Source organism: Rutilus rutilus, assembly GCF_951802725.1.
Source record: "Rutilus rutilus genome assembly, chromosome: 4".
NCBI classification, from domain to species: domain Eukaryota; kingdom Metazoa; phylum Chordata; class Actinopteri; order Cypriniformes; family Leuciscidae; genus Rutilus; species Rutilus rutilus.
In genome coordinates this window covers 33434469-33451467 of record NC_140212.1, presented here as the reverse complement: position 1 = coordinate 33451467, position 16999 = coordinate 33434469, and the positions used below count along the sequence as shown (strand labels likewise).

The window sequence follows — 16999 nt, the reverse complement described above, 5'->3', positions numbered from 1 at the left end:
CTCTGTGGACAATGTAGCCGTAAACAATGGACAACACAATTCAATTGTGCCAAGAGTTCTACATGTCATGTTTTTCACAAGGCTGCAAAGCAAATAGGTCTAGCCTTTTGCCGAGGTAAGATTGTTGGCTGAATATATGCTTAAAGGTGCATTGTGTAATGTCCGTCAAAAAAATCAGTTCATACTCCACATTCCATACCAGATGGGGGCAGTATACCTCCAGAAAGTGAGTTGGTCTACTCTAGAGTAACAACCGAGTAACGGCATAGTCTCTATGCTCCGCCCCTACCTTCACAACCACCCTAGAGCCGAAGCCGAGCCCACTCCCAATAGAGGACGTTTTGACTGTAGAGTTGGTTGGTGTCAAGTGATTTTGAATTATGACATCTTCAAGCCACTCCCCTTCACCTTTACCAGTGAATATGTTCATATTCGTTTTGTTCATATTACATTTTTATTGTTAGTTTGAATTACATTAATTTGACAGACAGCATTCGCTGATGTTGACCAAGCTAGCGCCAACGTAACCAGAGCTGCCAACTCTTCTTAGCTTCTTAGCTAATGTTACATTTTAGCATCAGCTTGCTAGAGACGGGCTGTGGTAACTTGGATAACAGGTGAAAACCGGATCGTATCTGTGGGTAAGTTAGAGCTAACTATCAAACGCTCACAGATAGGCTATGGTTAGCCATCGCTAACATTGGTACGTTTATCGAACAGCCTTCGATACATTTCTATGTTATAACTTACCGAAAAAACTACACAAACATATAAAACAAACTTCTAGCGAAATACTAACAGCATCTTACTTACCAATCCAAAAGAAATGTGGCAAGTTCGGAGTCGAACCTCATCTCTTTCGTGTCCATCAGTTGCCTCCAGCGATGGAAAGCAGTTCCAAGGTTAACTCTAGTCCTGTTCCGTTTTTTATCTGATTGAATTTGTGACTCCGAGCGCGGTTTTTTCCCTGCAGCAGGTGGTTGTGGTGGTGGTAATGGTCTCTTGCCTAGGGCTTCAGACATTTTTCCGTTCTTTTCCCTGAACTGAAACGAAGTAGTGGGCTGTACTTTCCACTTGATTGACATCAGGTTCAAGTACGCCCACAAGCCGTGCGAGTTATTCGTGTATTGCAGGTTGGCTGGTGGTTATGTTGCCCGCATACCGCCTCCCATGGCCGAAACTGGTATTACGACATATGTCGGCCCGTGGCTAGTAATGCTAAAGCTAATTTAGGTTGATATCTCCGCAGCACTATAACTTGTCATTTTTTTAATGACATCATCGCCCTTATTTCTTCTCATTCTTTTGATGCGTGTAGCTCATTTTTTGGATATTTTTACCTCAATTTTTACACAAGGCACCTTTAATATATAGGTGACATACAGATGATGAATTTACTAAAAATTATTAATTTCAGGTGGCAGATTTTGATCTTGAAGATGTGGTTGAGTTGGGCTTTTGGTTTAAAGGCACCACCAATCGCAAGGGCTTTCTGGCAGGTTCCTGCACCACTTACCCACAGCCAATGTTCACCTACACTCATTCCATTGAACCGATGTTCTATAGGACACATCACCAACATTAGAGGCTTTCTCACCAGAGGAACCATTTCATAGTTCTTAGAACTAATGGCGGAATTACCCGCTTTCCGTGTTCGCACCTCAAGAACTGGGAACGATTTAGGTCCTAGGAACACCTTTTGGGGGAACTAAATTAGTGTCTAACCCAGCACAATAAGAACGATCAGTGAGATAAATCTAGGCTGATTGGCCAAACGCACATGAAACACCAGAACCCGGCGTTTAGAAAAAGCTCTGTACACACAGATTATAGCCTATGTATTTACTCCACTGACCATGTCTATGAACATGGAAAACAGTGATAGATGGACCTCTCAACCTTTATGCTAAGGAGAAAATCTATTGCGACTTTGAGAGGATCAAGCGAAACACGATTATGTATTTATACTCTAAAAAAAATATCCCTCATCTACAACAAATATACAACTAATCATTCACATTGCACAGGGCTTAAAGTTTTCCGGCATCATGCCGGATCTCTGGTGTGCAGTGTTTGACAGCAGGGGAAAAAAGAATAGTCCTACATTTAAAAAAACTTGTTGATATCATGTTCAAGTTCATGAGTTCGCCTACCAATAGTATGAGGAACACAGCTTTCACTCTCAATCAAACTAACATTACAAGCCAATCAGAAGTAGAATGGGGCCGGTCTTGGAAAAAGTGTGGTTGAGATCCAGCAGCAACCAAGTCTTACTAAGCATATCCAAGGGGGAGGGTAAAAGTATTGTGTGGCAGGAAACAATTTTAAAATGGCAACAGATCTGGGAGCAAGAAAATAAAGGGAGGCACCTATTTTCATTGTCTAGTAGGGTAAATGACTCAGTTAATGTTTTTAAAAGAGAAGGGATGAAACGTAAAGAGCAGGTGATTATTTCCAGAATGAGGATAGGTCACACGTTTCTAAACAGCACTTTATTTATTTTAGGAAAACACCAGGGGGGTATTCCAGAAAGCAGGTTATGTGACATACCCGGGTATGTTTAAGAGTAAGTAAGCGGATAAGCTCAACTTTCGGTTCCAAAAACGGAGGTAACTTTCTGGGTATGTATGTAACCATAGGAACTTACTCTCTGAAGATAACCTGCTCGGTAGCAGGTTATGTTCCAGGGTTAGTTTGTTTCAGAGAGGTGACGGAGCATGGCGTGCCCTTTTGAAGACGATCCAGTGGATGTGGAAGCAGAGATAATACGAAATCTTTTCCGTCGTGAGGGTGATACGACCACGTATCGATGTGTTTTCGTATCCAAATGAATATTTACCGTTTTTCAAAAGAATCGTTAATTTATTAAACGAAGATAATGGAATTAAATGTTTAACTCCATTTGTTTAACTTTTTTTTTTTTTTGTATACAATAGGCGATGCAGAGCATGTGGGAAAGGCAACTGTGTGTAGGGCTGTTCGAACAGTATGAATTGCATTCAAACGGTTCCTACACACTTTTGTGCAGTTCCCTGGCCATAAACCACTGAGGGTCATTAAAGAGGAATTCCACAGAGTGGCGGGTTTGTCCATTCTATGATATTCTATGAAAGACCATTTTAGTTACATAGCACTACTTAATCTTCATACTGTATACAGTCACAATAATTTTAAATGTTTCTAATTATATAACTTTCAATTTCAGGGTTCCCAAATGTGATTGGGTGCTTTGATGGAACCCACATTCCCATTAAAGCTCCTTCAGTCAATAAAGGAGACTATGTTAATAGGAAGTCAATCCATAGCATCAATGTGCAGGTGACAATAGATTTTTGGGTGCTAAATGTTTGGGTGTTTAAACCATTAAATCACCCTCATTACTGGTCAACACTAACTAGGTAATATGTGATGCAACCCACCTCATCACTAACGTTGAAGCCAAATGGCCAGGGTCTGTACATGATGCCAGAATGTTTAGGGAGTCATCATTGTGCCACAAATTTCAACAGGGTATGTTTTGCCTTACACAATGTTTTTTTTTATTTTTATGTTTTTTTATGCAATTATACACTTTAACTACCTTTAGGACACTTCAGTGGTTACTTGCTGGGGGACAGAGGGTACCCTTGTCTGCCCTATATGATGACACCCTACCCTGAACCTGAGCCTGGACCACAGGCACAATTTAACCTGGCCCACAGCAGAACACGGGTCAAGGTGGAAATGACCATAGGCATCCTGAAGGCAAGGTTTCAGTGCCTGCGTGGGCTCAGGGTCAGCCCAGAAAGGTCATGTGACATCACAGCTGCTTGTGTTGTTCTTCACAACATTGCCACACTGAGAGGTGAGAGGGCCCCCCCTTCTCTTGAAGATAGCCAAGAGGAATCCCCAGTGAACCCAGTAGACCAAAGAGATGGCAGGGTGGTACGAGACATGATTTGCCAAAATCACTTTAATTAAAACCAGTTAACAGTCAAGTGTTGTTCATTGTTTCTTTATTTCTTGTAACAAAATACATTTGTATTTATTGCTTTAGATTTCATTCAACAACAAATGACAGATTAATGTTCACATACTGTTTTCCACCTTAAGCTGGTGCTCCAGCAATTCAAGTCTGGCCTTTTTTAGGTTAAGCCTTTTCTCCTCCATTTGAAGCTGTATAAGGTCCATCTCCATGTCACTTTTTCTGATTTGCTTTTGAAGGTGGACCTTATACAGCTCTTTGGCAGGCAACTAGAAAGACAGAATAATTAAACATGACTGATAAAGTCTGTAATACAAACACAGACCAAATATTTAAAGGGACACTTCACCCATTTGCATTAAGCTTTGTATTGTTAGAAACCCAGTCATATATTATAATAAACGTGGATTTTTCGTTCATTTTTCCCTGAGATGGGAGAAATAAGGATTTAAGTGTTTTACTTCCTGCTTATTATGACGTAAAAATCATCATTTTGCGTCATAATAAGCAGGAAGTCACATTTCATTGAAAAGTGTAGAGACTACAAACACTAGCTCCTCATTATTCCAGGGGGCGGGACCCGCTCACGCTACAGACCTATTACAGATCAGTGGGTGGGACTTCACTTTCTGAAACTGAAAGCAATATCCTCCATCTTGTTTGGAAGCTAAGCTAACAGGCACTGTGGAGCCAGCTGTGAAGATATGACAATAGCGGAGGGTAACGTTACTCAATATGATGTAGAAGAAGAGGATTTCGGAAGTCTGCTGCTCGAATCGGGTGTTTGTGGCTACCTTTACAAGCCGCATTATAGCGAAGAGCAGCCGAGGCGGAAGACCTGCCTGTCGCGGACGAGAAGCCCAGACTGGCTCGAGTTAGGGCGGACTGGTGGCGCCGGTGATCTCACTATGCAACTACGAACCGCTACGAACACAGAGATAGAGTCCGTCTGCGGCAAAGAATTTCTCCTAGACGAAATCTCTGAATCAGACGAGGACACGGACGTTTGTGTTGTGAACCATCCTAGTTTCGCACGGTCGCACCGCATCTGACTGAACATCCCGGTAACGTTACCATGCAATAATTCACCATTTCGAAAGAAATACAAATGAGGAGTAATTCATTAATGAGTTCGCCAAATAACTAACGTTAGACATTTTGTGTGAAATGAATTTCAAGCTCCGGTTGTAGGTAGCTAGCCTTATGGACGGATGAGTAATTCATATGCTGTTCTGGATTAGTGGGAGTGGCTTGCGCAGCTGTGCAATGTGGTGCATTGTGGGAGTTGTTGTCTTTCATACAAATGCGTCCTGAAGTTACTTTCTTTCTTTCCTCGGTCAAGAAGGCACCAAATTCAAAATTTATTTTACATTTCGACTACATATATGACCCACTTTCAATGAAGATCAATGTTCCCATGGGTGAAGTGCTCCTTTAAATGAGGAAGGAGAACTGCAGAACATTTCTTACAATGCTAAGATTCTGTGTGGAGGTAGATGGACCCTCATCTGTATTAAAATCTCCTGCCATATTCTGTAAAATGACAATGACAATTTATTTATTCTCTTATGCAAAAAAGGGGGAATTCATTCTATGCATCATACCTCTATGGGCCTCCCCACATTTTCTGTTTCTGTCACAGTAGAAGTGGTCTCTTATTCGTCAGTCTACAGTGAAAATAAGGAAGGATGCTTGGTCTAGCAAACAGAAACCTAAAGACAATAATCACTTACAACTGTGACAGAGTGTGGTGTTGCAGGAGGATCCAATAATACAATGTGGCCATCAGCAACTGCAAGATAATTAAACCAATAAGATAATCATGCATATTCAATACTCAATGTATATTCTTAAACAAATACAACTAATAAAGAAGGACATTATAGGAACATCTAAGCAGGGCCGGCCCGCGGCATAGGCGGTATAGGCAAATGCTAAGGGCGCCACTCATCCATAGGGGCGCCAGAATGAGTGAACGAGTGAAATTTTTTTTTTTTTTTTTTACATATTTTTTTTTTATAATAGGCTATTATTTTAAAACCATTAATTCGAAATACTACCAAATAAAGCAAAAAAATAAAAATAAAATCTGGCTCTTCAATCTTCCCCCGCCCATCGAGTGCTTGAAGTGCGTCAGAAACAGAGCGCGCGCGCGATCAGTTGTTGGTAATTTGTTGTGTAGCGTGCCCGACGCCGCATCCAATGTAGACAGCACTGCTTTTGTAAACACACAGCTCGTAGAAACGGGCCTGGCAGCTCGCGCCAGTTCTAGACACGGTGAAAGTTTCCTGATTGTGACGGAAGGCCGAATTTACATGACACATTATAAATGAGCATAGTCTGCGATAGATACAGTGCCAAAAAGAAGAGAAGAGGATAAAGACAGACAGGGCCGGCCCTGACCAATTTGCTGCCCTAGGCAAGATTTTACCTGGCGCCCCATGCATCACAGCCCATTTCACCCTGTCATTGTGTTCATGATTTAGCATATATATATATATATATATATATATATACACACACACACACATTACAGCAGAACTGTTTCCAACACTCATAATAAATCATCATATTAGAATGATTTCTTTCGCAGCCAGGGATTGTGCAGTATTCTAACATGTGACGTCACGGGCTTGGTTGGCTTTAATAAACCTGGCTGAATGTAGGAATATCCCGACATCAAACTGTCTACACCACGGTGTTTTGACCGCGAACAACTAACGACGTCTAACGTTGTTATATACAGCAGATGGACTCTGACACGGTGGGCATCGCAGTACAACAGCCACACTGACACCAGGTAGCGTTGCCAACCCGCTCTTCACCCCAAACCACCGGCTGTTCGACATAACGACGTACCACTGCTCGGTTCCCACGCCGCATCGGCTCAAATGCATATATTAATACATGCTAACTTACATAGTGTTGACAAGAGACAGGAATATGATGGCAGACATCACGAACAATGTTTCCATGTGCAGTTTGTAAACATATAACGTAGACATCGTCTTTTTGTCTGGTACTAATAAACTTCACTAAGTTAGCTAAACTAGGGTGACCATATTCCAGGACATGTCCGGCCGGGATTTCGAGATCGCCCAAAATATCCGGGATACGGCTTTTGCTTTCTCGTCGCCATTCATTTTGTTTACATGTACACCTTTTGATTCAGTAGTACTGAATTAATTCCGATTGCTGAATCTGAATGTAGTGTTTACATGAACGCTAAACAAGTGATCGGTTGATGTGCGTTTTACCATTGCTAAGAAAATTCCTGTGTTTTCGTCTCGATCGGGATCCGTGTGAAGCAGAATGCTTGACCTGCAAAGCTGGCACGTACGTGTCAGTGTCAAACAATGTAATAATGTAAACATAATGAATGGTGACTGTAGAAAGCAAAAGCCGAATCCCGGGCATTTTGGACGATCTCGAAATCCTGGCCAGAAAAAAGATATGTTGATGACACTTAAATGAAAATATGTCATGCTCTTTTGAACACACCAGATCTGCTCCATATATGTCTTCTTTTATTTTACAGTTTATTTCATCTAAGGCTGTGTGGAAGTCAGTTGCAGTTTCTGTGTTTCTGCTCATCTCTTTCCTCTTTCTTTCAGTGCTTGTTAAAAGCAGGTGTTCAATCATCACTTAATTATGTCATTAACTCATTAATCATTTGATAATTTTCTTAAAAGTTTCATGGCTTCCAATATATTTTGTTGTGTAAATATCTGAACATGCAATATAACAAAAGAACAGACCAGCTGCTTTTAAACAAAACATTTTTTATTCTCGCTTCATGCATTCTTTTTTTAATCAACACTTGAATGAACAATTTATTGCATAGGAGTAAGATACTATAATTTCATGGCAGTTATTTTTACCTTAAACTTAATGTTAGCAGTTGTTCTGAGTTCTGAGTCCCCAGACTGTGATTTTGTACAATCATGTCAGTTTTAAGACGCATTTTTTATTATCACTTTTTTATTAATGTTTTACTCTACAGTTGTGCAGTTTTTGGGGGGATACAGTACAGGCCAAAGGTTTGGAAACATTACTATTTTTAATGTTTTTGAAAGAAGTTTCTTCTGCTCATCAAGCCTGCATTTATTTGATCAGAAATACAGAACAATTTTTAATATTTTGATATATTATTACAATTTAAAATAATTTGTTTTCAATTTATTATACTTTAAATTATCATTTATTTCTGTGATGCAAAGCTGAATTTTCAGCATCATTACTCCATTCTTCAGTGTCATCCGGTCTATCACATGATCCTTTAGAAATCATTCTAATATGATGATTTATTATGAGTGTTGGAAACAGTTCTGCTGTAATGTGTGTGTGTGTGTGTGTATATATATATATATATATATATATATATATATATATATATATATATATATATGCTAAATCATGAACACAATGACAGGGTGAAATGGGCTGTGATGCATGGGGCGCCAGGTAAAATCTTGCCTAGGGCAGCAAATTGGTCAGGGCCGGCCCTGCATCTAAGAGTACTAGTAATAAGATTACAGTACACAGCATATGCAGTCAAAGCAGCATGCATACAAGTGAATCAATGACTGTAAAATGCATTCAAAATGCCGATTTAAAATGGTGCTTTATTAAAACTTTATTTATTTTATAATGGGCTTATAGTCTTCATAAGCAAGCATTAAAACCTCCAACTCAGTTTCACCTAAGTAGCCTATGTAGCTCGCTTTTTTTCTCCCTGGGTTTCCATGGTGACTCCTGAAATCGGCGATCCATTGAAAATGTCTTTATGTACTCGCCGTGCGCGCGCATTAACTCTGGGTAACCAGTAGGAGGTTGATTAAACTAACTCTTCTCAGGTGTTTTGGAACCGACATACTCATGGTATGCGGGTTTGGGGTAAATCAACCCAGAGGTTATGATTTACCAAATGGTAAGTTAACCAAGCTTTCTGGAATACCCCCCAGAGTGGATTGTGTTCATGTAAGGAATCTGAGACGGTACAACATGTTTTGATGTATTGTAGAAATTATGACCTCCAAAGACAAGATCTTATCAGAGAATTGTGTGAAGTTGGTTTAAAAGAAGTATCTTTGAAAAGTATTTTAGAAGTAGGGTCAAGGGGAAAATATAGTTTTTTCAATTTTTTATTAGACACTGGGCTTTATAGCCGAATATAGTATGCTGAGGTGATAGTCCCATAGATGGCAGCAATGCAACTTTTTGGATGCCGGCTGCCGTAAAATCCCAAAGAAGAAGAAGAGGAAGAAGTCTTACTAAGCATAGATGCCGGAGCGAAGACGTCACGTTGGAGAGTAGCAACCAAATAAGTCAGCAGGATGGAGAGTAAGTTTATGAAGCCTGGGGAAGACATCCTGATTTATAAAGGACTTAAAAATAAATGATGCTACTGTAGGCGCGGATAGAAGGAATAGGCAGAGACGCAAAAGCATTTTTGTAGCTGGTGTAAGAAATTAAGAGAACCATGTGCTTGCTAGCTCGAGAAAGTTAATGTATGCAACACACTCCAACACACAACACGACTACCGGGAGCAGCAACCAGAACTGACGTATCGGCGACAATCACTGACCATGTTTATGACTTGAAGATACGCTTGTGCACGTTCATTGCAGAACACGGTTTATCATTCCCGACAAGGGCGTAACTTTGGGTCTACCATTGGGGGGGTTAAACTCGCGGCATATTTATTTATTTATTGAATAATTTTCTTGTGTAAAAGGTAACATGCTAATTTGCCGTTCCTGTATTAGAAATACATTGTGATACTTTTACTGATTTAGACTACTTAACGTAAATGCAGCTGTTCACTTGACTATTTATGCCATAATGACACAGTAGTTTAAGCACTAGCCAGCAGTGGCAGCTTCCACTTAATAGATTTTTTGTGTGTGTTCAATATTTTTTGAAAAAAGAAACAAGAACTTAAAGATTAATCAATTGCATCACTGTATTGGCACCTACATGCAGCAAATGTATTATGCACAATTCAACTCTCAATACATTACACAATACAGGGTGGCACACTGGAGTCCAGCTTGCACCTTTATTCAGAACAGATTTCACATATTGGTGGGCATCACCAAAACTCACCATCCACTAACAAAATCTAAACAAAAGCATGTAAACACAAAAGAAGGCCTATCTGTAAATCACATTTTAAGGTATGTTACAACATATTAGGCTGCAACTTAACACACATACCATTCAGATAAAAGCACCAAACACCTGTTTACGTCTCGGTGTAAAAGAAATGAACTGTGCACACACTGACTTCTTAGTTAAGAGGTCCAATTTGTCCTGATGGATGTGACACACTGCAACATGGTTCAGCCTCTGCTGTGTCATAGTTGTGCGTAACCAAGTCTTTAATCGTCTAAGAGCACTAAAGCTCCTCTCTGCCTCAGAGGACGAGACTGGTACCACAAGGAGTAATCTGATCAGAGTTTCAACTTCCGTAAATAAGCCTCGCACCTCTACTGGCAAATCTTTGAGAATATTTGTAGCCTCTCCACAGGAATTGTACATGTAATTATGTTTGAACATAGGTAGCTGGATTTCCAGCAGCTGGGCATTAATTTCTGGGTAGTCATGAACCACCGGATCAATCTTTCCAGAAAGCAAGGTGTTCTCCAGCTTTTGTAGGGTAAGAAGACCACCCTGCTGGAAACGTTCTGTGAACTGTGTGTGAATGGTGTCAAGTACCTTATAAAACTCAACTCGGTAGTATTCCATAGGAGTTTTAGGACTGAAACCACTTGATTCTCCACTATAGCGCTTGGGTGGTTGTCGAACTCTTGGCATTGTTATGGGTTCTAAGTCTAAAGAATTCACAACTGTAGATGCCCTCTCAAAAAGGTGTTGGAAGGCATCATCACTCCTCTTGCCACTGAGAGTAGATTGAACCTTACAAACAGCGGCCTGCATGCCAGAAACAGTCTGTGTCCTTCTCTGAAGAGACCTGTTGAGACACTCTAGCTCTCCAATAACTGCTTGTGCCATCACAAGACCAAGTACAGTACTGCCTCTCATAAACTGCTGAAATAGACCATTTGCCGTGGCTGCAGTGGGAGAGTTAGTCCCTGCCATTTCCTCCAAGGCAGTGAGGATAGAGTCATACTGTGTTAAAGCAGAATGGATGGCACCGTGTCTAACAGTCCACCTAGTTTCACAGAGTGGTTTCAGGGCACTTGAGGTTCCATGGTCAGATATCGCAATCTGATGAAACATCTGTTTGAATTTGCCAGACTGTCCACACAAAACTCCTAATTGATGAACCCAGTCAAGGGCATCTCGCACAACTATAGAAGCTGTGCATGCCTTCTGTGCTATCAAATTAACACAGTGTGCTCCACAGTGCACATATAAAGCAAGTGGTTGTTTCTTCCTAATGTGAGCCTGTGTTCCAGAATATTTGCCGGACATATTCGCTGCACCATCATATGTCTGCCCACGCAGTGCTGACAATGGCAAATTTAGTCTGCAGATTACATCTAATGCTACATTTGCAAGAGATTCTCCTGTGGTCTCAGGCACTGAATACATCCCAATGAATTCCTCATGAGGATTTAAGTCATGATCCACATAACGAAGACATACAGATTCTTGTTCTTGACCTGATATGTCTTGTGTCCCATCAACAATCAAGGCAAACTGTGTGACTGGGAGGCATCGAATAGTGTCAGCTATTCCTCTTATTATGTCTTTGCTCATTATGCCTAGTATTTCGTTTTGAATGAGAGGACTTGTGTAATCCTGCTTGTGTGTCACTAACCACTTCTGAAAAGCAGGGTCATCTTCTGCCTTTTCTTTCAGATGTTGGGATAGATTACCCTTCTCTTCCACATGACCTCGTAGAGCTAAACCTTGCCTAGCTAAGTATTTGATGGAGCCTACAATCTTCATCAATCCATACCTTGCTTCCTCCTGTTGTCTGGCAACAGCTGAAGAAAGCTGTGAAGCCACAGTGTTACCTTTTTGTGCACAGATGTTCATGGCATGGATATGCAACTGACTTTTTGCATGTTCTGAGAACCTCTGGATAGCCTTTTTCCAATTTCTAAAGCCTACACTTACAAAGGCAGGGTCACACTTGCTTGCAAATGTTGACTGATTCAAAAAAACCTTGGCACAGTGAAAACATATGACCCCTTGTAAAGTGGCACTGTAATGCAACCAAGGAAAAGTTGTGAACCATTTTTGCTGAAAAGACAACACACAGTTAGCTCGCTTCTGCACTACTATAAACTTAGGATCAGGTTGTGCAGGCTTTGTGCAGGTGATGATTTCTGAAACATCAAATCCCTCTCTGTCCCTGTTGTCGGTGTTCGACTGGTCCCTGACATGGGGCTCAATATTCTGTGTTTAAACATGACATGAAAACGTGTTACTCTCTGAAATAACAATCCTAATGAATGTATTGTACATATTAATAACACTATTCACAGCTAAATTATGTTGCGTTCTCACCTGCTCATTTGCCTGACTGCTGCCCTCATCATGTGACCCTCTGTGAGGAAACCACAGGAACTAAATTACTTGCTTTACACAAATCCTCTCATTCAAAACAAAATACTAGGCACAATGAGCAATGTCAATGTCAAGATAAGTCAAGACTTTTTGAGAGAGCATCTACAGTTGTGAATTCTTTAGACTTAAAACCCATAACAATGCCAAGAGTTTGACAACCACCCAAGCGCTATAGTGGAGAATCAAGTGGTTTCAGTCCTAAAACTCTTATGCAATACTAGAGTTGAGTTTTATAAGGTACTTGACACCATTCACACGCAGTTCACAGAACGTCAGTGTTCTGACAGTGTTTGCATGCACAATTTTGTTTAAGGTCTCTTACCTGGTCATCTGTGCCTCCTGCGCTGCCTGTCTCTGTGCTTTCTCTCCCTCACTTTGGTCACCTGACCCTCTGTCACCTCCTCCTCTCTCTCCTTCTTCAATTGCTGTACCTCCTCTGTCACCTCCTCCTCTCTCTCCTTCTTCAATTGCTGTACCTCCTCTGTCACCTCCTCCTCTCTCTCCTTCTTCAATTGCTGTACCTCCTCTGTCACCTCCTCCTCTCTCTCCTTCTTCAATTGCTGTACCTCCTCTGTCACCTCCTCCTCTCTCTCCTTCTTCAATTGCTGTACCTCCTCTGTCGCTTCCTTCTCTCTCTCCTTCAATTGCTGTATCTCCTCTGTTACCACCTTCTCTCTCTCCTTCAATTGCTGTATCTCCTCTGTCGCCTCCTTCTCTCTCTCCTTCTACAATTTCTATACCTCCTCTGTCGCCTCCTTCTCTCTCTCTCTGGTCATCTGTCTCTCTCTTATCGCCTCCTTGGCCATTTCCCTCTTCCTGATATATATAAAAATCTCAGTTAATGTTCAGATGGTTTGAGAAAGGCGGTATATCCTAATCAGTTTTGGAGAATGCATGTTCCCTCACCAAAAAGTTGGAAAGCATTTTAAACACCTTTTGCCCACTTACTAGCACATTAAGATTGCCACAAAATAATAATAATAATATTTAGGGCTGTCAATTGATTTAAAAAAAAATCTAATGAATTACATACTCTGATTAATGAATCTAAATTAATCACATGCATGCATCCATTTCAATTAACAGCCAAACCAACATTATAGACTTTAAAGGTCAACATGTCTCTCTTTTATTATAATTTTCCCTTTGGGTCAGGCATCAGCATAGTGTCTGGTGTCAGATTTTTAGCACGATAAATGCAAATGACTGAAGTTACCACTCACTTTCAATGACATGTGCAGAGTAGACAACCCTAACACCAAGGTAATGTGTGGAATACCACCTATGATTTATCCTTTTTTTGTCCCTACAAACATGTAGATTTTTATTCACATAATTACTAGGCTGTTGCCTTTTCTATCCAGTAGGTGGCAGTCCAGGATAAGAAATAGCAGTTCAAGAAAATAAACGAAATAGTAGGAACAAAGAAATTAAAGCAGCATAGCCTACAAGTGCAAACAGTAATGTAATGTGTGAAGTTACTGGAATGGAAATAAATGTAACCACCTTCTACATATAGTTTTGAAGACATTTTGTTTCATGTGTGCAACAAATGTAGTCAATTTATTGTATGTGTGTACAGTACAGGTGTGCACGCTCAAAAGGAGTGGCGTAACCTCTGAACTAGCCCATAGCAGCTAGCTGTCAATGGATGACATCTCTAGTCACAAGTAAATTATGCAATCCCCCCAAAACGTGTGACTGTATTGGAGCAAACAGCAACTTAAGTTACAATTCAGTGACATTGGTTCTACACAGTCCCTGGCACCCTCTGGCTTTACCTCATAGGACACTGGCAAATGAACATCTAGCCAGCCAACTCCAGTCAACAAAACAAATCATCAGCTAACTCAGTGTTTCTCAAACTTTTTCTGCCATTCCCCACTTCAGAGGTAGGAAAGGGTTCCGAGCCCCACCTGTCCCCAATCACCCCAACAAAATGTTAATAAACTAGGCTTTAAGTTTAACTGTTAAAATGTATTTTATTAACATCACATTTTAAAAAACTTAACATCAAATAAAAGCATTAAAACCTTTCAAATAGGGCCTAGAGAAAATGAAAGTGCAATTATATTATCACTTTGCATGAAATAAGACTCAAAAGTAGATAAAAAAAAATTGTGTTTGCATTTAGCCTCTGATAACATCAAGTTCAGAAACTGAGAAAATTGTGTGGACTAACGTTAGTTGTGCTTTGATTCATTTTGTCACTTAGCAAACTCCATGCAAAAAGAACAAAAAATAAAGAAATAAAGAAATAATCTCAAATTGATCCGGAGGTGGTAAATTCCTAATAATGTAACTTACGTATTTTTTTTTTTTAGCTATTTTAATAAGATACCTAAAATACATTGCACATACAGGTCAACTAACGCGATCGTTGTAAGGTGTTTGAACAACAAAACACATCCACTTGCACATATTTGACAATCGAAATATCAGATATATCCTAATAGCTAACAAATTTGTGAAATTTTGCATAAAAAAGGAAATAAAAGCAGATCAGTCATTCAGCGCGGTGTGACAAGCAATGAATGACGCGTCTCCATGGGAACCATAAAGTGATACTACGATCAATAACGGTCGCCTTGAAAAACTTTTAAAAAACTTTTTTAAAACTTTTAAACTTACGTGTGCAAAAAGGTTAAGTAAGGCTTACATTTAAATGTGTCTTTGTTTTGTTTTGAGTGTATGGTCAATAAATAAAGGAATTAAAAAGATGGGCACAAAACCTGTTTGTCGCGCCCCACTTGTCATGTCTCATTCCCCACCAGTGGACCGCGCCCGCGCCCCACACTTTGAGAAACGCTGAGCTAACTTAACAGCTAACTTAGCAATAGGGGTACCTCCGTTTGGTCAGGATTTTTCCTCTTTTTGGCTGGTGTCGACCAAAAATGAAAAATTGTTGTCTGGCTCGACTGGCTGCCTTTCAGTGTCCTTTTCATCATGCACCGTCAGCTTTCTCCAAGCATTCATCCCAGCGACTGCGCATGCGCAAAATAGTGAACAAACTTGGTAGAGAAAGCGGGTTGGGTAATACCAAGTATTCGGTGCGGTGGGCGAGGGGGGGTACATTACAGATTATTTAAAATATAATACTATCTTTCTTGCTGGCAAATTAAATTAATAAAGAAAACGAATAAAAGTGTTCATTCGGAATATTTCATATTTATTTTAATCTGAATGATGTGATGATATTGGGGGGGTTATATTAGCTTGATTTGATTTTTGAGGGGGTCATGACCCCCGTAACCCCCGTGCAAATTACGCGCATGATTCCCGATCTCTCAACCGCTTGTAAATCGGTGTACAAAATTAGCTGAAGACAAAAATGCTTTGACAAAACTGTCCATTTCAAATCAGCATGCCAGTTATGTAAATACACATGGCATAGTTTTCTGTAGTAAACCGTCTTTGTATACTTCCCATTTTATATTCATTTCCTAGTATTTAATTTACCATTTATTTCTTTTGAACAAAACAATTTCAGAAATTTCATGTTTTAGATTTTAGGTCATCTTGTACCCTGTCAAGGACAAAGCTAACCAGCAAAACTTGATATCAAAAGCAACCTAAATGTTACGTTTGCACCATATTGTAGTGAGTAACCTTTCTTGGTATTGGGGTTTCAAATAGCCGACCATAATCTGTAGTCTGAGCCTGTCCAGAGCTAGTGGCAATGGCAGATACGTTACTAGTTAGTTTCAAGGAAAATAATTTTCTAAAAATCTAATCTATAATTACATTTTTTGCCACATAACACCACCCCCCGCCCCCAGAAAAAAGTCCAAGCTCAGAATTTTTATTTGCTTTAACTCCTGATTGCATTCTTTGATTTATACAATAAATGTAATTAAGTAATATGGTTTTCTTTGTACTTAAATTAGAAGTTGATTTTGGGTTTAATGTCACAAGTAATTGTAAAAGGCTTCTTCTGTATAATTTTTCCTAGTTTAAAGTGTGTTGTATTAACAAATGGAAGTCGGATCTTCTCAGGTGGATGGCAACATTAGCATTCGTCTGGTCACGTAATCTCAACATGTCCGTCCACATGAGGTGACCCGAAAAAATAAAACCACCTTAATAAGGACATTCTTCAAAAATATCATTAATTTCTGTAGAGCTAGCGTTTTTAATAATGATCAAATGACTAAATTCAGCTTTGAGAATGAAACCAACCTGTTTGTTCCTCAGTATCTTCTTGTTTCACACTGAATGTTTCTTCAATCTTCATTTCTTCGTTCTCCTCTTTAATAAACACCATCTTTCTTTGTTCCTCAGTATTTTCTTGTTTCACTCTGCATGTTTCTTCAATCTTCACATTATCATCACTCTCCTCTTTAACAAATGGCATCTTTATAATAGTGTCATGTGGATCGCAGTCGCTTCACCAGGAGTTCTTCTAGAATAATTAACAGAAAGAAAAATAAATCCAAATTAAATCTGGGTGCGTCTCAATCAGCTCTAGTTCAGTAGTTCAGCGAACTGGT

At 39.9% G+C, this 16999-nt stretch overlaps 1 protein-coding gene across 2 annotated transcripts in view; it reads right to left on the bottom strand.

The window, feature by feature from the left end:
• The window catches only part of LOC311289724 (uncharacterized protein), a 31790-nt gene extending 14791 nt beyond the window's left edge, over nucleotides 1-16999 (bottom strand). Inside the window, exons 1-2 of one of the 2 annotated variants that reach the window (XM_084407960.1) lie at nucleotides 16689-16999; nucleotides 12832-13325 (exon numbers count right to left, since the gene is read on the bottom strand). Coding sequence is in view for 1 of the 2 variants with exons in the window: in XM_084407959.1 (XP_084264085.1) it covers nucleotides 16689-16863 (175 nt within the window). In the remaining variant the exon portion in view is untranslated. The remainder of the gene's footprint in view (nucleotides 1-12831; nucleotides 13326-16688) is intronic. The other variant, XM_084407959.1, reaches the window with a different exon arrangement.